The sequence below is a fragment of the Polypterus senegalus genome, chromosome 3, assembly GCF_016835505.1.
Source record: "Polypterus senegalus isolate Bchr_013 chromosome 3, ASM1683550v1, whole genome shotgun sequence".
In the NCBI taxonomy this organism is placed as follows: Eukaryota; Metazoa; Chordata; class Cladistia; order Polypteriformes; family Polypteridae; genus Polypterus; species Polypterus senegalus.
Genome location: NC_053156.1, coordinates 70,551,170 through 70,575,055, shown reverse-complemented (window position 1 = coordinate 70,575,055; position 23,886 = coordinate 70,551,170). Strand labels below are relative to the sequence as shown.

The 23,886-nt window shown below is 36.6% G+C and overlaps 1 protein-coding gene across 8 annotated transcripts in view; it reads left to right on the top strand.

Annotated features, from left to right (window-relative positions):
• lama2 (laminin, alpha 2) overlaps window positions 1-23,886 on the top strand; it is an 852,572-nt gene that overhangs the window by 530,999 nt on the left and 297,687 nt on the right. For all 8 annotated transcript variants that reach the window (XM_039747473.1, XM_039747472.1, XM_039747479.1 and 5 more), the window contains exon 19: window positions 2,119-2,330. In XM_039747473.1, coding sequence (XP_039603407.1) covers window positions 2,119-2,330 — 212 coding nt within the window. The remainder of the gene's footprint in view (window positions 1-2,118; window positions 2,331-23,886) is intronic.

The following is a 23,886-nucleotide window of genomic DNA, read 5'->3' as shown; positions in this document are numbered from 1 at the left end:
CAAAAGCATATATGTTAGATTGATTAATGGCCATAAATCTGGTGAATCTGAATGATTGTGCTTGTGTAGACAATTATGCCATGTGATGTGGTACTCCATTCTATTGCAATAATCAGGTTCATAAAAAAAGTGTAAATGAATGAAAATCTGTACAATAATTACTTGGATCTATATATTTTACTTGGAGCAAACCAATGCATGGCCCAGTTTAAGCCTGTTTCTCTTTGGATAATATATGACTTACCGCAGAAAATAAATATTATTTAAAGGCATTTCTTACAGCCTTGTTGATCTGTTTTATTGTTGTTTTCTTGGGTCTTTAGGTCCACACTACTTAGTCTTCATTTAAAAACTAGCATTTTTACATTGTTTACAAAAGTATCACTGCCCACAGTAAAATGACTGAAAACACATATGACATGGCTGTTCGCCTACAATGGGCGTGTGTGCATCAGTGGAAACAGGGGGAGGAAGAAGTGTCCAACTTTAAGAGAAAGAGATGACAATGATAAAGAGTTGCCAGTACCAGTCTGGTCACCTGGTATAACTGGTTGTAAAGAATAAAAAAATGCATGCAATTATTGTGCAGTCGTCATTGCAGATGTAAATTCAGAACAGAAATGGCTTTAAATTCTTCTGACAGGAAGAGACAGGTTCAGGTGGATAAATACTGGAAGTGATATCAGAGGTGTCATAGCTGTCTATCATCTGGTCTGCAGAGGGTAAAAGAGAGAAGGGCGTTAGGACACAGCGCCAACCCTGGAGGGGCAGTAAGAATTGCAGTCACTACATCTCTTCAGCGGTCCCTTTTGTGCACACGCATGATACCTACATGCTAGACATTCATTTGCAGCTTGCATTACACATGGAAAGCACTATGTTGATCTGTAGAAAATACAAACTTGCACTGCTACCATTAATTTGTAGCTGCCTGACAATATTCCTTAAAATGTCCTCTTTTAAGGCCCGATCATGATATTTCTCCATAAAAATATCACATAGTAGATGATTTGCATACTACAACTCCACAGGTGTTTTGCAGTCATGCTTGCTAACATGAATTTGGTTTCTGATTAATTGTCGTTTAAATGCAAAAGAGTGTACACCTTACCCTATTTATTATTTAGTTATATTTTATTTCTGTATATGATAGATGTTTGGTTCCTACCATGTTCCAGATGTTGTTGGGATAGGCTTCACCTCCATGACACTGATGTATACTAAGAGAGCTTGAAAATGGATGGATATACTGCTTTGCTACTCTGCTCAGTATGAGAAACGCTACTCCTAGAAAAAAAAACAATAACTTTTTTGAGGATGACACTCATTTCCATAAAAATCTACATAATTTAATTGTAAATATATTGCATATTGGTAATCTATTTAACATGAATATTATTGTCATCAATGTAATCATTAATCTGAAAAAGCACTTTTTTGACACCCATACAGCAGCTTAGTTAAACCATTGTAAAACAGGTTGTTTTTGAATAAGTTATATTCCTAAAGGGATGTATTTAAGTCAAAAGATATTGGTCTTCCAAAATGATTTCATCTATTTGTATATCTTTAGAAATGGAAGCAGCAATATGTGATAGCCATGTTCATTCCCTCAGGAATGCTGCTGTTTATTGGAAGAGGTTAATATAATTTTCACGTATGCAGTGTTCCAATTGAATGGTTCATTTTCACATCAGACTGTCCAAACCAATAAACTGTTCAATTAATTAAACTCTGTCACTGACACACATAGTATTGCACTATATTAAATCACTCATTTCTGCATTTACTAAACATGGAAAAATAAAACAAAAGTATTTTTTTTTTCTCTTTTGTCAAGTCAAATCTGAAGTTTATACAAAGAGTGTCCACACTATAATAGATACATCACATTTTAAATCTAATTAATAATGAGAAGACAAGGAACTCAAGAAAAAAATGAATTAATTGTTGGGCCTAATCACAGAGTACGGCTGTCAAAACTCTTTTCTTTCCATCTGAAATAAGGTGCTGCACAAAGGCGCCTAATTGTCTTCATAAAAAGCAGGATCATTTTGAGATTTGAGTTCATTTCTGATCATGTACATAATGTGCACTTTCAATTTTTTAAAACTGCAGGTGTGCTGATGGGTACTATGGCCGCCCTGCAGAGCCAGGAGGCTCCTGCCAACCATGCGAGTGTAATGGCAATCTCGACTTGTCATCCCCTGCGAGCTGTGACCCTGTCACGGGCGCCTGCCTGAAATGCAAGGACGGATTTAGCGGCCAGTATTGTGAGAGCTGCTCAGACGGATATTTTGGAGATGCTATTATAGCCAAGTCCTGTCAGCGTGAGTACACTTTTATTTCTATTCTTACCGTGATCCCTAGATTTTTTTTTTTATAGTAAAAGTTCCAGTGTGTAACCTTGGTAAGAAAAAATGCATTTCAATTTGATCAAATTATGAGCACTTTATATTGTAGTAGTTTTTCCCCCCCAACCATTATAACATTTGTGATATTTCTTGTAGTTTGCTTTTTGCATTTTTACACTTAAATGACTGCTTTTATGGATGTGGAGTGAAAGTAAATGTATGGGTGAAGGTTAACTCTGTGTCAGGTTGCATTCATTCTCAGAAAAAAACAGTACTCTAAAGCTTTAAAGTAATTTAAAGAGTTTCAGGTTCTATAAATATATCCTCATGAGTCTTTATCAATCCAACATTAGTCTTTAGGATCAGTAAAGAATGAAAAGGAAATTGACAGTGTGAGAAAGAAGCATTCACAATGTCCAAGGTTTTCTGTGCCCACACCAAAGAAATATAATACAAAGCTTAACTGAGGAATTTTTTATGACAGTACATCCTAAAAAAATATAACCAGACTGCAAAAATAAGCAGGCAATGCGATATATTTGATATAACCCTGGACTTTGAGCCATAAGGATGGAGGTTCATTATCTGATTTACAGTGTGACATTTTTGCTCATCGGACACTGCAGTCCACTTATGTTTAATTGTGGGAGGGAACCAACGGAGTAAGTCTCAAGAGCTGCAGTGACATGTCTGGGTACTGGTTTAGCTATTTACATAATCCTGATTTTTTCATTTATGTTTCTCCTCTTTCAGTTTCATTGCTAACTTAATGGTATTGTTCCAGAAAATTCAGAGCTTTGGTTAATATGCAAACTTGAGGTCCTTCATATATAGGTCATATACAGTGTTTATGGGACCAAACCCTGCAAATGATTAACTTTTAGGCTTCAGAAATGTGACTTTTTTGCTTTCATTATAGGAATCAAAAATACTACCAACAATCCCACTTAAATTAATAAATGCTGCTGTAAATTCTATTTACAGTATTTTTTTAGAAAGCTCAATCCCTACTCTCCTTAATATAAATTATTTATTATTATTTGTAAAAGGTTAGTGAGAAGGATACATATCCTACTGGACTCAAAACCTTCAAATCTAGAACTTCAAGTGGATTTGGACTCTGTGATCAAAGCGCCCTTATCTGGCCCTAATGGCTTTTTGGTTAAATTCTGCCACAAATATTGATTTCCCTACTAATATGGCTATAATTACACTTTTAATTAAATAAGGTAGTGAATTTCGTGAATGTTCAAATAACAGCCCATTATGTTTCATTGATTCCAGTGCTCAGCTTCTGGCAATACATCTTACCTACAAATTGTCATCCACAAGTCAGTACACCCAGATAAGACTAGCACTTTCATGTGTATTATGTTGCAGAGAGCATCTGCTACCTTCTTCATGTAATTAATGCATATCCTACTTTAATATCTCCAGCTGCTCTTCTCTCACTAGATACAGGGAAGACATTTGACCAAGTAAACTGGACCATTTTTGTTGGGTTTAAAGTTTAATGGGGTTTATGGAAGATTTTATTATTATAGTCACGCACCTGTATTCTTCCCCATCAACGGTCATATTTACTAATGCTGATATCTTCCAGCCCTTTTAAATTTGCACAGATGACAGACAAGGATGTTCACTATCTTATCTCTTCTTGAATCTTTCCATTTAACTTCTTGCCTGTTCTCTTTGTAAATTGAATTTGCCAACCTTTATTGATAAATGTGGCATTCCTTGAAAAAGTTCTTTATTAGCCAATGACTTAAGCCTCTTTCTTGATAAAGGACCCACAGCGTTCCTTCATATCCTTAATTTGGTTAATAATGGTTCTGTTTCCTGTAAATTACTTATTTCTGTTATGAGCGCCAAGCTCAAGAAACTCAAAAATAGACTTTAAAGTCAAAACAATACCTCAAAACTTCATAAGGCCTCAAAGGACAAGCGAGCCTTGCATAGAAACAAAAAAAGGTAAGTTCTACAATCAAGAAAACGGTCAGGATTATGAATCTCAAAAAGGACTGGGAAAGCGTGAAACCTTTGACCCATGAACACAACAGATTTGCTTAATAATTGTAAAGCTTATTTACAAAATATTAAAAAATAATCAGCAAACTATAAAATGTTTTCTCCTAAGAGGCACCCCGAGCAAAAGCAAAACCAGTAATAAAGAAAGCATGCTTAACAAATGCTCAATTATTTATAAACAAAACTACTAAATAAAATACAATAAGAAAGAAAAGAAAATGATATTAAAAGTGTAATCACAAAAGAATTTGCAAAGGGCAATAAAAACAAAAGAAACTAGAGCCAGGGATGAAGTCCTACCAATAACATGACACTTTGGCACAGTTGAACTATCCATCCTCTTGTCAAACTTATTTAAATTCTTTGGCATAGCTATCATTAACATGATTCAGGATGTCATGGCCTCTACCTATCACTGAATCTTACAAGACATTAAAGAATCCTTTTCTGCCTGGTCTCTTTTGGTTCTATCTTTACATTGTCACCATTAATACAATGAGCATTGTACCATTCATTGCATCAGTGCCATACTCTGTCTTCCCCACCAGTCAAGTATTTGTTCAAATCCCTTTTCCCCACTTTCTTTGGAATGTTAAATACCTTCATTCTCTAAACCAAGTGGTGTGTTGGCACCAATTCTAGAACTTGGGTTTGCATCCTCTGGCTGATCTGCAGTTGGATTGACCATCCTGCTAATCCATCACTGTTGTTCTGTACTGAATATTGACTTGTTTACCCTTGTTCTATTATTTTTGTCCCCTTTGCCTCTCTGAAGGTAAATGCCCAAACTGGTTATCTTATCTCTTGGGAAGTGGCATCAAATTGAAAGAATTCTGGGCTCCAACCTTAAATGGCATTCTCACATCCCACCCTTCCACAATGATGCCCCTCAAACTGATAGACATATCACCCTCTTTCAGTTTTACCAACCAATAAAGAACCATGGTGATATTTCAAATGTGTGTGTCTTCAAATTTTCAAGGTTTCTATTTTTACTTCTTTCTTTTTATCTGATGTCAGTTTTAAAGACATGTGGAGTTACATCATCTTCTCTCTTTCCTTCCCCTCACACTCCTTTTCTTCTTTTTGTTTGCTTTCTGACTTACTCTCCATAAAAAAAACACTCACCTCATAATATGTGGCACTGAATAAAGCTGATTAAAATCTGTCATCTATACATTTAGTCTTACAGTATGGTCTTCCATTCTGGAACATCTTATCCTAAAATTCTATTAGTAAAAGTATCCCTCTTTACTCCAAAACCCTAACTATCAACATATTCTTATTCATTTCAAGCACTGTTTATTTCTTGGGTCAGCATACCAGGGTGATGCTGGTAGTTTAGTGGAGTGATTATTTTTATTTTTTAGCACTAAACATATTGATTACCGTGTGGATGCATATCTAATCATTGTTAGTTTTTTATCAAATAGTACTACCGGGGGGTAATAGACAATGGCACAAATCTTGTATCATCTCAAGAAGTTTTTATGAATATCTGATAAATATCCCCAGATGGATCCTTTGGGGTACAATTAAAGATAGATTTGTAGCCATAATATCTGTAATGACTGTGCAATGCTATTTTTTAGTATATGCTGAAATACTGAAAAAGCTGTTTCTAGCAACTTGTTGAACCCATACCTTTAAGAATTCAGGCTTCAATGGAGGCCTGAGTGTAAATAACCACTAACTAAAGAATTTAAGGCAAAAGCACAATGTTACTGACATAGGCCAACTGACTATCCTGCTTCTCCCAGGACACTTTATCATTTTATTAGCAAACATTTCAGTTCAGAATTGTATAAAATAAAGGAGATCAAGAATGGCCTTTTCCGTTAATAACTGCTGAATCCTAAATTCCCATTCCGTGAGAAAGAACAATAACTTATGAAAACAGCAGAGTCAAATACAATAGAAGTTGAAAAGAAGGGAAGCAGGGTGTACCTGCATTGTGATGGATTAGCACATAAAGTTTTCTATTGAATTTTAAAATGGATGGATGGACGGATTTATTATCACATTACAATGAATAATACACAGATCAGTGAAAAATACCTTCAGTACTATATCTCATGCATTAATATTTCAACCCCCAGACGAACTATGTGATCAGAGAGCCCAATATACAATAGTCCATCACAGGTATTGAGATATCAGAGTGATTAACAAAACTTTATTTTAAAACAGACTATTTTAAAAATGCTTTAGACCATTCCTCGAAAAGAACATTGTTATTTGTTTAAAGTGAAGTAAGACATCCTGGTAGTTTTGGATTCTTCCACGTAAGTAACATAAGAGAACAAACATGCAATGAAGAGTAAGGTATTACAATATTTTTTTCATAAAAGCTTTTGCACTATCAGGTGTTATTTTGAATAATGCTATTAGATAATCTATACAGCAGAAATGAGAATGTTGAGATGGATGTATTGGGGTACAAAGAAGGACATAATAAGAAATTAGACAATCAAAGGCACAACAAAAGTAGGATAGATATCTAAAAAAGTGCAGGAAACAAGGTTAAAGTGGTATGGACATATGATGAGGAAAGACAATAAATATGTGGGCAAAAGTGTGGTGGGAATGGAAGTACAGGGGAAGAGGGGATGAGAAAGCGAGGGAGGCCAAAGCCGAGGTGGATGGATAAAGTAAAAGAAAATCTGAAGGTAAAGTGATTAACTGCTGAGGATGTGCACGACTGAGCTGATTGGAGAAGGTTGACCAAGATCATCAACTTCACATAGAAGTGGGGAAAGATGATGAAGAAGAAGAAGACATCCCAGGGATATATTTGGGAGTGCCATGCAATTTCCATTAACCACATGTAATTGGTTCTGACATTTCCAAATTTGATTTTTTTTCTTATGCCCTTTTTGTACCCTGCAGCTGGTTGTTTAGCAAATATTTTGAGTCCTGCATTGCAGGAAACCTTACCAGGCATATTAATAGTATAAGATATCTCAAATAAACAAAGGAAAATTATGCTGTTGGATGCAAGGCTATCAGAAGGGTTCATGACTCAAAACTCGAAAGACCCAATACCCCATGAAGTTTTAAGTAATTATTTCCTTACATGGTAAAAGCAGAGCTGTTATTTACAATGTGCCCCGAAAGAGCCCAGTGTAATCCAAGTACTAGAATTACGGCATATGTTATTTAAAATGTTACTGCTTGTCTTCAAATATATTCTGTGTAAAAATTACTAGAGAAGAGCGGAGCTGTCACACACAGAACCAATTTAGTCTTCCTCACTTAACCAAATATACAGATCTGTGAAATGTGCGAGGAAGACTAAAGAAACATGCACACACAGGGAGAAGAAAGCAAGAACCACACAAAAAGTGACTGGGCTTAGAATCAAACTAAGGACTCACCTGAGTGCTATGAGACATTTGTTATAAAGTTTAGGCTTTTCTCAGTGCAGCTTCATCTTGTTTAAATCAGTGTCTTAAGGTAGATTGATAGTAATTGTGAGGATTCCTAAAATAGGAATAACAGTGTTTATGTTTAATATTAATATACTTCCAGTACAAGTGAAATACTTGTAACTTTAAAAAACGCCAATAGGAAAATTGTTCATGCTTTCAAATCCTGATGTAATACAGAAGTACTGTAGTCCCTGCCTCCCAGCTGCTAGCACTCTGTACAAGCTGTTTGGTGATTCATTTTCAACGGCTGATGATTACAATACCAGATGCTGCACAAATGCAGTATTTAAACATGCAGCTCATATCTTGGAAAAAAGGCAAACATTATCACTCTGCACTCTAATTTTGCATGACTGCTTAAACAAAAACAAAAGTTTTTCCTTACCTCATAGGCATTCCTTTAGAGAAACTTCTTATGTTGTGTAGTACGTATGATTGAGTAGCAGAAATTTCAATGCTGCTTTAATTAGGATTTAATTATTATTGTTGCCCAAAAGTAACCCTGTAGCCATTTTCTCTACCTACCAACAGAATGCCAGTTTTCATTAACCACTTTTTGAATCAAACAGTACTAAAATGTTTGGTTAACTCCTCTGGTGAAAGCATGACTGGTCAATGGTGAGTAAAGTCAGAAATATCTTTAGGCACAATTTGACCTATCCTTTTCCTTTTTTTCTTGTGAGATAATTCATCTTGCTTTGTATAGTCTTACTTGCCTCCATAACATAACAATTGAATTAAACAGGAGATAACAGTATTTATAATAAAGCTGCCCCGGAATATTTTGTGACTGTTCGTAATCAGCTGAAATGAGAAATTGTGATGCTTTAAGAAACAATACAAGAGCAGCTCCAAAAAAGTAGATTTTAATTGAACATTGTTTTGAAGAAATTGTTTGTTTGATAAAACAATTATGGGAGGTTAGTGTTATGTTTCTGGCCAGTGTTGCATCCTTGGCATCCCTGTGTTTTTTGTCTATTTAATTTTTTTTATTGTTTTTCAAATATTTTTTGTATGTTACATTGTTATTTTTATTTTTGGTTTGTTTACTGTTATTGTGGTAGGCTGGCACCCTGCCCAGGGTTTGTTTCCTGCCTTGCGCCCTGTGTTGGCTGGGATTGGCTCCAGCAGACCCCCGTGATCCTGTAGTTTGTATATAGCGGGTTGTATAATAGATGGATGGATAGATGGATGGATGGATGGATGGATGTTTACTGTTATGTATTATAGTGTCTTTATATGTTTTATTGATGTTTTTGAAGTATTATTATGTTTATGTATTGTATTTTCTGTGATGATTGTAGCTATGTACTATTAATATAAATGTCCTGATGTTCCTTGTGCTTTGTGGCTGAAGCCACAAGGGGCTGGGCCACCGTAACACTCATTCTGAGCCCTTTTGTTTGTTATTTAAAGCCACAGCTGAATAAGTTCAGTTCAGGAGATCATTGTTGTGTGTTTTTATTAATCTGTTTTGTGGATACAAGGGTCCCCCCATATCTGCAGGATCTACATTCCTTGTCCCACTGCAGATCAGTGGCAGACCAGCTTAGGGAGACACAATCAGGCAGATGCACTGGCTCTCTGCTCTTGTCATTTGAAACTTGGTAATAATCCTTCCACTGGTTTACCTACGGAAAACAAGTTACAGCTTTTACTTCCTATACAGTCAAGTTCAATCATCATGTAGCCACCCTGCCAAAGGCCATGAGCAATTGCGGCAGTGCCGATCTGAGGATTTCACTAAACCATCCAATTGGTAGTAGTGATGGGTGGTGTGTACAAAGAGCAGGGGTTTAATCAGTGTGAACTTATAGTCAGCACTAACTGGGAATTCCGTGTTCATGGGGATCAATTGTAAGCCCTTGCCTCCATCACAAATGAGGCTCAGTGGCTTACCCATATGCCGGTTAGACATGTGTTGATCCACCCAGGGCATCAATGGTCATCACAGACCTGTTATTGCTGCTGCATGAGAAGCATCTCATAATTTTTTTTTCTGCTGTGCATGGCTACAAATAGGAGCTTGAAAATTCAGAGGGTCTCAAAATAGTTTGCAATTTTGTACACATGAATAAGAGAATCTATAGTAAGGTTTTACTGTGTTAAGCAAATCAAAAGTATTATTTATAGCCATGCCGTAGGCATGCCATACCATGACTAATTGGCCAGGTGGCTGGAGTGGGTGACATAAAAACAGTGGCCAATGGAATCATTCATGTTGGATGCTGTTGGCAGGCACAGTTAATTTAATTTAGTGAATTTTTAATTTTTGAATTTTTTTTTTTTTTGGTTAATATTTTCCATGGGCAAATGAAATCACAGATGGAGAATTTGCGGTTGAGGGGGTAACACTGCATTGTTAATTTCACTGGATTTTTCTGGACTTTTTTTGCACAGTTTAAAGGATTGTGCTTTCTGGATTTTATATATGGACATTGTTAGCTTAGACAGAACATGACTTTCATTTGTGTTTAATTATTGAAATGAGGCACCAGTTTAAAAAAGTGGACAGCTGAAACATACAGACAAACTGTAAAAATGTACAAATCAAAGTTTGGAGCAACTTAAATACTTAGTCATAGGAAAACCGTGTATGTTCTGCGCAGTAAGCACTCACTTTTGAATTATTTATCACTTATTTTAAACTGCATGACAACCAGTGTTAACTCTAGGGACTCACATGGTATGAGCCAAAATTTTTAGTTGCATTTCCTTGTGAATGCTTCTTACTATTATGCAATATAATTTACCTATTATGGTATTTATTTATGTATTTGTTAAAGTGTACATACAATTTATAAATTTATTCATGAAGCTGAACAGATATATTGCCCATGATGATAAAAAACATTTATGTGGAACTTGACCCTATACCATTTTACTTACAGCCAGATTATTAAAACTAATTGAAAGCTGATTTAAAATTGCTACAAATCACTACTCTGTGTTGGTATAAAACTCAAAAAGTAGACTTGAAAAGAAACACATTTTAGTTTATTTTTTTCTGTCATTCATTTACTGCCTGACACTCTCTGTGTACTCAGCTGTAATCAAATATATGAAGCAGGCTCCCACAATTTATTGTTGTACACGTTCAGTTTAGAGGAGGAAGGACTGACACACAGACATCACAGTTAATGGCCCTTTAAGGTCCCATTATTAGGCCTTTTGTCACATGCAGCTTGGCTAACTCCTTCAGTTGGCTTCAGGAAACACTACTCTCTTTCTAAGCTAATTCTCATTGTCGGCTTCAGGGGTACCTGATAATGCCTGGAGCTTCCTCATGTTGCTATTGCACCTAGTGTTACTGTCTATTCATGCTAATCTGTATTTTTGTCTGTGTCATGTAATTTGTACGCTATCTAAACTTGTTATAGTGTTCAGACTTCAGAGACTGTACCGAGTGAAGTTCACTATATAAAATTATTTGACCTGACTTAACATTATAAGACTCTAGTTCTAAAAATAAAAAATGTGAGCCAACTCTGAAGTATAAATGGCACAATTTATCAGCAAACACAATCTATTATTCGGGGACAGGCACATTTTTACCCACAGTGTACCTCCTCACAGTGTCTTATCTTGAATAAATCTACCTGGTCTTGGACTATGTGGGTCCTCTTGTAAAATACCATTTGGACCCACTGCATTTTGCCTGTCAGACATAGATTAAAGTTGAAGATGCAGTGACCTATCTGCTTTTCAAGGCTTACAGTATTAACCTCAGAAAAGGCTGGCAGCACTGCTTAGATTTTGTTTTTTGATTTCTCAAGTGCCTTCAATACCATCCAGCTATGCCTGTTAAGGGGTAAGGCTTACATGAATAAGCCTGTGGTTTCATGGATAATGGACCATCTGTCCAGTAGGCTGCAGTTTGTGATGCTCAAGTACTGAACTGTATGGATGTGGATGTGAGCAATGCTGGAGCACCACAAGGAGTCAGTCCTGTTCAGCTTGTATACATCAAACTACAAATATAACTCCACATCAATTACAGAAATTGTCTGGCATATAGGACTCAGAGGAAGACCACTGTTTTCTGGGGTAAAGAGAATTTTATGGATCTCACCATCAGAAAAATCAAGCAACTGGTTTTCGATTCGACACACCGCGGAGTCTCTACACCCAGTCACTATTCAGGGAGTGGATGTGGCGGTGGTGCAGTGCTATAGATGCTTGGAGGTCCACATCAGTGACATGCTGGATTAGTTTAGTAACAAAGAGGAACAATATAGAAATGGCACAGCAGACTCTTCTTTCTTAGGAAACTGCATTAGTTTGATGTCAGCAGTGACATCCTCTACATGTGCTATAGCACTGTGGTAGCCAGTATGGTATGTTTGGCCAGTATTTTACTGTATTATTCTATCTATCTATCTATCTATCTATCTATCTATCTATCTATCTATCTATCTATCTATCTATCTATCTATCTATCTATCTATCTATCTATCTATCTATCTACAGTATCTAGTAACTTTGCCACTAAGAGGAAAGATTCATTTTTTACTTTCTGTTTAAGGTTTATTGCATATTTAAAGAAAACAGTCTATCATATTTATTATTTGACTCACAGTAAGTCACACAAAAAAGAACATCAGATCTCCACTGCTGGTTTTGTATTTCCACAAGATAATGCTGGTCCTCCAGCTCTGCATAATCTACTCTATATATATATATATATATATAAAATCCTAAGCCTAAAAGTGCAACAGTGATGTTTTTAATCTCACATTTTTTGTTATTCTTTAAATCAGGCATATTTTTAAAATCTACGTATATGTTTGGAATCATTCTTTAAGAATTTATCGAACTTTAATGTGATGTTGTTAGATTTTCAGATTCGTATTCTGTTTTTAAATTATAAACTAAAAAATATCAAGAACTCACGTCTCACAAGACGGGACTTGGTGCCAAAAGATTTAACCATGCCCGGGGCTGGAAATAAAACACAAGCAGTAGAACAGCTGCTGTACAGGCTTTTAAATATTCGAAGCACTGCACAAGATGCAGATCATGCAGCACGGCAGCAGCTGCAAGCCAGCCGCTGATGTAGCAAAGTGGAGGCTAAAAAAAATGTATTTGTTTCCCATTGTATCACCATTTAAGAGGGGGTTTTGGAGGTCTCCTTGAGGTGCGTTCAGCCCCCCTCTTCACAACGCAAGTGGCAGAGACGCAAAGTGGTTGGCGAGCAAAGTGAACAGGGAGGAACCCCCTAGTTACAATATAAAAACAGAAGGCTGAGATAGCTGATAAGGGAAAGTGGCAAACACTTTGATTTATTGTTATGTTTTACAATCACATCGTGTAACTACAGTATGGTTGGAAAAAAGGATGTGATGGGCCTTGTCCAAAAAATAAATTAGGCCACCATTATATAAAATGAAACTAAAGCAATTACAAAAATGACCACCATTTATGAGATACGTCAAGCACACAAGCTACATAAAAGTTCAGTAGTCATGATTAATCCTTATGGAGTTGTGGTAATGATAGCATCTTTAACCTTTTTATCCCAATGTAGGCAGGCAGGTTAATTGTAAAGCCTTATGAAACAACAACCATGCAGTCAGTGGCCCGCCTGCACTGCCTAAAATTTAACCAGTTACTATTCTAAGTAGCAGTGTAGGTTAGTAAGTCAATGGTTAAGTATCCTCCACTGGCTCACTATTTATTTTGGACAATCACTTTATCCTCATAGTGTCAATATTCATATAAATTAAGAGGTTTTGTACATGAAAAATATTGCTATGGTATTTACTATGAAAGATAAACCAGTCTTTCTCAAGTCCAATCAACCCAATTTTAGGTCATGAGCTAGGGCAAACCTTGGACTGGGCACCAGTCTATTACACACACATGCACACAAATAAAAACATATGCACAATTAGTCATTCCAAGTCATTTTAGAGACACAAGTCCATGTTACTAACTCAACATACTCATTACCTAGGCCAATTCACATAGAGTTTGCTTGAGCTTTGAAGACAGGTCTGCTTTCCAGTATACCAATGTGATTCACACTTAAAAAGAAGTTGTTTAAATTAACTATTTTATTTTGAGCTGTTTTATATCTTTAATCATAAAATTATTTAATGAGACTCGGACATTTGAATGCTTCATGATAGTTTTTATAAACCGACAAAAGTAAAAGTATCAAGGTTCACAATCACTCTCTGCAATGATTATTTCTTTGGGACAGCTTGTAGACTGTTTAGGCCGTTAGCTACATTTTTTATAGCCTAGGGCCAACTGTTTGATGCAGACATAATGCCTTAAGCTTTTGATTTTGTTTGCATAATTTATTAGAATTTGTATGAATTTACCACTACAGATAGAACTGCTAAATTACCCCAGATTGCACCTGTCAGAGCTCCAAAGGATAGTTTATCAATAAAAAATATGTACAAGTAAGAAATGTAATCCATATATTTTGTAAAAAAACAATTTAGTACAAATTGGTTCAATGTTGGCATCTGGTTTGTCGTCGCCTGGGGTCTATTCTGTGTAGAGTTTGCATGTTCTGTTTGTGTGCATTTCCTCCTGGGACCCGGATTTCCTCCCAGAGCCTGAAGACAAGCTGTTTGATTGATTGGATGCCCCAAACTGTTTATATGTGAGTAGCTGTGTTGGACTGGCACTCCTTCACTGATTACTGCCTTAAGGCAATTACTCCAGGGATAGGAACTGGTTTTCAGTGGCCTTGTGCAAAAGTAAGCAGATTAATAAATCTGCTAAAGTTGGAAAGAACGTAGTAGAATTTATTGGGTTTAATTGAAAGCACCTGAAGTAAGCTATTGATGTCTATACATCCTTTTTCAGTAGCAGCATAAGGAGTATGCTGGGAAATAATCTTTAATTGATGATATACAAGAATGAAGTAATTTAAAAACGTGAATCTGTTCTAAAGCTGGGGCTTTGTTTCTTGGGATCTCCTTTAAGACACATTATTAAATCAGTCATACACAGAAACACTTCCAGTGCCTGCTACTGACTAAATGTTTGTGACACATGGAAAACTTAAAACAAGCATGCTACTTTTGAAAAATTATAGAAGCTACACTTGCAACCTGAGAAAATAGTGTGTAGGTGACTACGTCATTTATTGTACCTCAGCCATGGACAGCTTCCCTCAAACTAACAATGATCCTAAATATTTTCTTAAAAGATACAAAACCTATACAGTTGTGAACACAGCACATAATAAACTAAAGTAATGAATTTTTATTTTTTATACTATGTGAACCATCGGGGCACATGCAGCCACACTAACCCTGACACAGACAAGCTGAGACACAAGTTTGTCACACAGCACACGGTTTATTTACACGTGGGGGAGCAAAGTACGCAACACAATAGCCACAACACAGCAAAGTAAGCACAGTCCTCCACACAGGCTTTGTCCTCTTCCTCTTGACTCAGGCCTTCCGCCTCCACTCCCTCTCAGGCAAGCTTCGTCCACCCTATCCTGATTTTGGCTCCTTGAATGGAGTGAGGCGGCTCCTTTTATTCTTCTCCTGGGAGTGCTCCAGGTGACTCATTGGTATTACCTGGAATCACTCCCAGGTGTGGTGGAAGTCTATTATAGGGCTCTGCAGCTCTCCCTGGCAGTTCCAATGGAACCCAGCAGGGCTGTATGAAACTCCAGCTTCCAGGATGCCCTGTGGGAGTCCATGGTGTCACAGCCACCCAGGAGGGCTGCCCTCTAGCATCCCAGGGGAGGTATTGCCTCAGTGATGCTCTCTCCCCCGGTCTTTCCATTTCGTTGGCTACCCATCACAATAATTGTTTGTGATAATTTTTATAATGAAACTCAAACATATTCCTCATGGGACTCAATATCACTACAGAATAGCATGTTATTGGAACATTAGAATTGTTTTAACAAGAACACGCCATTCAGCCCACTAAAGCACATCCTTAATATTTCCAAAATTACATTGAATTGAGTATTGAAGGTCCCTGCTGTTTTCCACACTAATTGTAAACCTACTTCATGTTTCAGAAAACCATTTATTGTTTATGCGAAATCTACTTTTATCAATTTTCCATCTTTGCCTTTGTGTTCTTGTTGAAGAAAAACAAAATAGCAGCTTGGAACTGCTGTACTAATTTCCATCTTCATTTTGAACATGCCAGTCATGTCACCTCTTAAACTTTGCTCGCTTATAAGGTTTTAATCGGTCAATCTTTCCTCATAATCCATACCTTGCAGCTACTTTTCTCTTTACATTATCTAATGAAGTTATGTGTTTTTGTAATATAAAAACCCAGCACATAGTACAAATATATAATGTATATACTCACGTATAAATTGGGTCTTGAAACCTGAAAAATCGTTCATAAAATGAGACCCCAACTTATACGCCTGTTCACTTAAATTTATTTGTTTTCACATCTTCTTGCTTCCTTCAATCTCACATCAGTGTCTCAGATGCATTGAATTTTGTTGCAGCAGCGCAGTTACCAATTTCTTTTACTACTTCAACGTTTTATTTTAAACCAGCTTAATCTTTTCTTCTGATCGAACACTTCATCGTAGATAAGGGATGCTCTTACGATAAAGGTGTATGAGGACCTGAGTACAAAAAACACAAATCAGTGCAAACGTTGTTTTGGAATAGTTTGGGTATTACCGTATGGTCACGTAGGCACAGTACAAAGAAAAAAAGGCAGTGTGCTCTGTGGTTACTCTCTCAGGTGGCCATTAGCATATCGTAATCTTTTGGACCAGAAATTAAACTGTAAAATCAAGTCCCGACTTTTCCATGGGAGAACTTATCCGCGAGTATATATGGTATATAGCTTAATCATAACTTCACTTGATTTTTTTTATTTGAATTTCGTTATTTGTTGTCTGAGATGTTGTCCCTTATTTGTGAAAAGAAAACCCAACCTCTGGTTCCTGGGTTGTTCTGCTTGGCATGGAGCTTTATAGAAGTAGAATTGTATTAACTTTTATAATGTTGTGGTGGGGGAATGGTGGTGATGATCGAAAAAGCAACATAGTTGGAGAGTGGTTGGCACTGTTGCCTCAGTGATCCAGGAATCAAATCATTTCTCTAAAGTTAGCATATTTTTTGTGTCAGCATGAGTTTTTTATCTGGATACTCGGGGTAAAAAAACATGTATGTGAACCTAAATTGGCCTTGTGTAAGAGTGAATACACATAAGAGGTCTTTGTGATGGACTTCTGCTCCATTCATGGTTTGCTCCTGGCCTGAGCCTCATGCTCTTGGGATAGCTATGAATTGAATGGAATAGGTTTGAAAACTTTTTTACCCAACATATTTAAAGGAGAAAACTAGTGCTTGCAATATAAAAAGAAATTATGCACCCTAATGTTTGTATGAATAGGTATGCTAGCTGTCTAAGTAAACAATGTGGACCTATGCATTTGCAGTGCACAACACAATGTATACAGTGTGTCTCTATTATATGCCATTTGATATGGGATTCGTAAAAGCAGTGTTAACTCTTGTAATGCAGCATCTATTGGAATGATGAATGCAATGCATTTTATTGTTCAAAATGTTTGTGATGCACCATGTTTTGTGCTCTGCTCTCCATCCTCCTCTCTCTGTTCTTTTGATCTTTTATGGAATTTATTAAAAGCATGTAACATTTGTGATCTTGGTCCTGACACAGACAGGCGGACATGTTGTAATCACCACCACACGTTTTATTTACACTATTTACAATAAATAAACTGGTCACAAAGACCCCAGCCAATGGTCAGTAAGACCCAGTCACGTGCACAGAAACGCCCCAAAATACTCAGTCCTGGCAACAATGCCTCTCTTCGGGCCGCCTCCACACCTCCTCTGTGCTTCGTCCTTCCTCCTCCCGACTCCAGTGCTGAATGAATAGAGACGGCCCTTTTTATATAGTACCCGGATGAGCACCAGGTGTTCCCGGCATTCCTCCCTTGGCCACGCCCCAGCGTGGCTGAAGTGCCAGCTGTCCTCCCGGCAGCTCTCCGGGTGTCACCCTAAATCTTCCCCCTAGCACTTTCTGGTGTGGCGGAAGTGCTGGGGCAACAGGTCCCCAAGGCATTGGGGCGCCTCCTGGCGGTAACCACAGGCCCCTACAGGGTAGGGCTTCCATGCCCTCAACCCGTGGCCCCCAGAACAACCAGGAAGGCGGCCCCCACGTGATCCAGGGTGGGCTTTGACCCTCTTCCGGTCCCTCACGGCGTCCCGGCCGGGTCATTGCCCCTGGCATCCCAGACACATTCCATATAATCAAGTCAAACTTAACAAAACTAAATTCAATGTAATGCCCACCCACCCATGAGAAAAAGAGAAAGTCCAACAGCCAGAGTGGTAAAGAGGGAAAGAAGTCCTTCTCCCCAATATAAATATTTATTGTAAAATGTTATTGATGATATCCTGCCATGTTTTTAAAACATTTTGAACAGGTCCTCTAAGTGAGAATTAGCTTTTTTCCAATATCAAAAAGTATATAACATAGGTTACCCACTGACTTAAAAGAGGTGGGCTATGATTATTCCAGTTTAGTAAGATAAGTCTACATGCTAATAGTGAAGTAAAGGCAATTGCAGTTTGTCCTTCTCCACTTTAAGCCCTTCTGAGAGTACACCAAACACAACTATTAATGGATTAGGAGGGATTGTGACACCAAGGCTGTCTGATAGGCATTTAAAAATTTTTGTCCAGAATGATGTTAATTTAGTACACACCCAAAGCATGTGGCCTAGTGAGGCTGGAGCTTGATTGCAACGTCTGCAATGCTTTGTACATATGAAGCTAGAGTGAATTCTGTGCATGGCTGCCTTCCACTCCTTTTCTAAAATGATGTGCGAGAGACCCTTTTCCCACTGTACTCTGGGATCTTTAATGGGAAGGGACTTTCAAATGGTTTATATATTATAGAAATGTTGTCTGAGTATTCAAAACTGATCAATATTTCTTCTGAAATAGAAATAGTTGGAAGGTGAGAAAAATTGGGTAAATTTTGTTTAGCAAAGTTTATAATTTGGAGATAGTGGAAAAATTGTGTTGATGGGAAGCTAAATTTGGAGTGTAATTGTTTGTAGGATGCAAAGACATTATTTTTATACAAATCTGTAAATGACTTAATCCCATATGTTTTCCAAACATTAAAAACTGTGTAAGTTTGAGCGGGTGGAAAAAAGTGTTTATCCTGTAGATATGCCACAGATAAAATATTCTCTAACTGAAAGTGCTTCCAACATTGGTTCCATATTCTGAGTGACTGAAGGACAATAGGGTTGTTAGTATATTGACAATACCTTTTATTTACTGGTGTACAAAACAAGGAATATAAAGACGTACTGCAGGATTTCATTTCTGTCTATTTGTGTTAATGTCTATGTTTTAATAGCTTGTATATTTTCTGCCAGTAATAAAATTGAAAATTAGGTAGAGCCATGCCACCTTCTGATTTAGGTAGTTGTAGGGTTGCCTTTTGGATGCATGGATATTTTGAATTCCAAATAAATGGAATTATGATTAAATCTAATTTCTTAAAAAAAAAATTGTTAATGTACTGTATATGGGGATATTTTGAAATAGAAACAGAAGCTTATGGAAGATATTCATCTTGATAATATCAATTCTCCCTGTTTAATTAACATGTAGGGTAGACCATCTACACATGTCTTATTTAAGTTTTTTTCAAGCAGACAGCAAAATTTTGTTGAAAAAGAGTTTTATATTTACTTGTGATTTGTATCCCTAGCTATAGTATCTGCAGTGATAAAAGGGAAGGTGTCCAATCTAATGTTGTTTGCTAGAGAATTTAGTAGAAAAAGCACACTTTTGTTCAAATTAATTTTGAGTCCAGATATCTTTTGAAATTGTGCTAGTGCAGTTAGGGCTGCAGGCATATAATTTTGTGTGTCTGATATATACAGTACCATATCATCTAGTGATATTTTCTGTTCAAGTCCTTCTCTGATAATCCCCTTAATTTTCTGATGCATTTTGAAGTGAATGGCCAATAGCTTAATGGCGATTGCAAATAGTGGTGACAAGGGGCATCTTTGTTTAATACTGCATTCTAGTTTAAACTTGTCTGAAATAATGTTAATACAAACTGAAGCTTCTGGCCTGGTATACAGTAGTTTGATCCATACGCATATGTTTGGACCAAACCCAAATTTGTGAAATGCAGTGAATAGGTAGTCCCATTCAACCATATCAAATGTTTTTTCTGATCCAAAGAGTAAGATCTCCAGAGTGTTTAACTTTATGGGTGAATACAGTATATTGCATTAAATAGGCATCACAGATTGGAAACCAAGTGCCTGCCTTTAATAAATCTGGTTTAGTCTTGTGATATTACTGAAGGCAACACTTTTGTCAATCCTTCCATCTAGAACTTTGGAGAGTATCTTGACATCATTATTCAGAAGTGAGATTGGTCTGTATTTTTTCTCCAACCGTCTGGAGTTTTTTTGTTTTTTCTGTCCCCCCTGGCCATTGAACCTTACTCTTATTCGATGTTAATTAATGTTGATTTATTTTGTTTTCTTATTGTGTCTTTTTTCTATTCTTTATTATGTAAAGCACTTTGAGCTACTGTTTGTATGAAAATGTGCTATATAAATAAATGTTGTTGTTGTTGTTGTTGATGCACATTGTAATAAGTCCTTACTTTTCTTAGGAAAAAAAGAAATTAAAGTTTGGCGAAAAGTTTGAGGTAGAATTTTATTCTCTCTGGCTTCTATAAATGTTGTTAATAAAAGGGGAGCTAACCTAATTGAAATTTTTTTATAAAATTCAGCAGGGTGGATCAGGACATGGTGCTTTCCCACTCTGAAGGGAGTTTATAGCATTGAGTAATTCTGATAGTTTCAGAGGTATATCCAATTCCTTTGCACTGAGAACATCTAGCTATAGTATCCGCAATGTATCAAAAAATGCATTAGATTTTGTCTTGTATTCATTAAACAGAGTAGAATATAAGGACATATAGTAGTCTCTAAATGTGTGCATTATATATTTATTGTCAGTGATTTTATCTCCGTCTTTTTTGGTGATTACTGATATTGCATTGTAAACTTCCTGCTTGTGGATTTGTTGAGCTAAAATCTTATTAGTAATTTCTCTGTGTTCATAGAAATGATGCTGTGATTTAAAAATGAGTTGTTCTGTTTCTTTTTTTGGCAAGAGTTTAAGTTGATTGCAAAGACTGTCTTTTCCTAAAAAGTGCTTAATTTGGAGACCTGGCATGTTGCTGATCTATTCTGGTAATTTCACTGATTAACTCTGAGGCCTTCTTGGTTTCCTATTTATTTTTATAGAAGAGATATGAGATAATCTGTCCTCTTAAAATGTCTTCAGAATTTCCCAGAGTATTCCAGCAGAAACCTCTGAGGATGCATTTGTCTCTAAAAATGAATCAATTTGCTTATTTATTTACTTAATTATTTTTTTCTCCAGCCTTTGGAGTTTTTTTTGTTTTTTCTGTCCACCCTGGCCATCGGACCTTACTCTTATTCTATGTTAATTAATGTTGACTTATGTTTATTTTTTATTGTGTCTTCTATTTTTCTATTCATTTTGTAAAGCACTTTGAGCTACATTTTTTTGTATGAATATGTGCTATATAAATAAATGTTGATTGATTGATTGATTGGATATATAAATTCTGTACATTTCTTGTCAGCTAATAACAGGAGTTGAGACGCCAGCTGCAAGATGTATATGTAGGGCATAGTGATTTGAGCTCTATGATCAGAGGGGCATGGTCGGAGATAACAATAGCATTGTACTTGCAAGATTTGATCTTGGGCAAGAAATTGTTATCTATAAAGAAATAATCAATTCTTAAGGAGCAATAATGTACTGGTATTAAGTATGAGTTTAGAAATCTCCATGGTTCTGATGAGTTATGATCAGTAAAAAACTGTGCGATAATTTTTGTAGTATTAGACATTATCGCCCCTGTAGTTGAAGACCTATCCAGGTCTAAATTTAAATTACAGTTAAAGTCTCCAGCCCCCCCTCCCATGTTGCCTCCCCAAGTGAGGCTAGACCACATTTCATGAAGTCCCACTCCTCTGACATGTCTAGAGACAGAGCACATCCAGAACAAAACAAGCCCCCAAGCAGCGATGTAGAAGGAATAAAGCAGAGATATCTATTGGCAATATAGTCCAAATACTATAAACCTAGAATATAATCTTCAACCGGCCTGAAAGAATAAATCCAGGGTTTGATGTTAAAAAAATCAATCCTAATACAATAAACCAAGGGTGTGATTTTAAACATATAAGTATAATTATAATCATACTTGAAACATTAAAGTAGCAGGGAAGGAAATAGAATATATAATTGCGGCATTGTAGATAGGCCAAAATTTGTGTAAAATTTTCTTTGCCTTGCCATGACACAATGTGACTTATGATCATATTTCAAAAAGTGTCTGTATCAATTTTTTTAGCTCTTTTTCTGCTTCATCCACAGAACTAAAAATGTAGGACTTGCTTTGAATATCCACTCTCAGTCTATCAGGATAACAGAGGCTGTATCTGATTTTGACTTTTCATAAGTGCTGTTTAATGTCATAAAATGTGGCACATTTAGTAGTTGTTGAAGGTAAAAAAATCAGGAAAAATGCGAATGAGGTTATTTTCAAATATAATCTCTTGTTTCAATCTGAGTAGTGACATCAGATTTAGTTTAAATTGTAATTCTTTGAAACATACAATGAGGCTTCTAGGTTTTGAGACATTCAATCCACATATGCGGTAATATGCTGATATCCCGGTGTCTGATTTGAAGGCCTCTACACTTATTTGAGAGAATAGTTCAGTGATGAATTTTACTGGGTTTGGGCTTTCACAGTTTTCAGGGAGACCTTCGATTTTGATATTATTTCTTCTAAATCCATCTTCCAGCATAGATAGTCTTTCTCTAAGCACTTTGCATTTGTATTTTGTAGCCATTTCTTTTTCGTCAGTGGCGGAAGCCAATTTTGTAGCTATTTCAATACAAGTCACAAACATTTGCTTGGCATCTTCAAGCTGAGCACCAATTGCTCTAAATTTATTTTAAAACTTACTTGCATTTTCCTGTATTTTTCCTCAATTTTTTCTGGCATACCTTTATACGTTGTTTCAAAGCGATTACTTAAACATTAGTCTTTAATATCCTGAAGTTGCTTCTCATTTTTCAGGTATATGTTCTTATATATCTTTCCTTGTATCCTTTGTAATCTTCTTTATATTTCTCTGTATCTCATTTATGTCTCCCCTGAGTGCGGTAGTTATTGTGGTGGTAATTGCAGTGATTGTTACCTTTAGCTCAAACAGTTCATTTCAGTCTTGTCCATACTCCACAGATGGGTAGTTGACAGCACAGAAAGTAAGGCCATTTTCAGTTTGATTGAACCTTCTGGAATCAACAAGTTCTCCTAGCCCAACTCACTTGCACTTTCACTCCTACTTCGCTCTCGGCCAGGCGTGATGCTGCAGCATCAGGTCACAGGAGATCTGTGCTTTTGCCTATCTGTTCTAGGTCAGTCTCTAAAAGGCTGTACCTTGAAATTGAACTTTTGAGGCCTGGTTAAGATTGGATGAAGCTTTAGTTGTCTTTTCTGTTTCTTTCTGAACCTTTTTTCTGCAACTCAACTCTGTTTATATATATTTGCATATGCTGCAATTGAAGCCCCTCAGGTTGAGTAAACACAGGATGCCTCGGGGTAATTAAAAAAAAAAAAGGAAAAATAACACCACTGCTAGTGGAGTTCTGTCTCAGATGTCCATCTTCTGAAATTGACAATACCAAAAATCCTCTCTCTGCTCTTTCTTGGTGCTAATGCTTCACATATTCCACCCTTCCATCTCTCCAGCTATCTTTTGAACCTTTAGAGCTAATCAGCACCCATGCTTCCATCACTTTCTGATTCACACTAATTAACTTCAGGTAAATGGGTTCATCTGTATAAACTCAACCAGCCCATGGCACAAGATATTACGGACAGGTGTTCACAGTGCATGCACAGGGGGTTACCTTAGTCATTACAGTATGCTGGCCAACATTCATCAATGGGTTGCAAATATATTGTTTTGTTTGAAC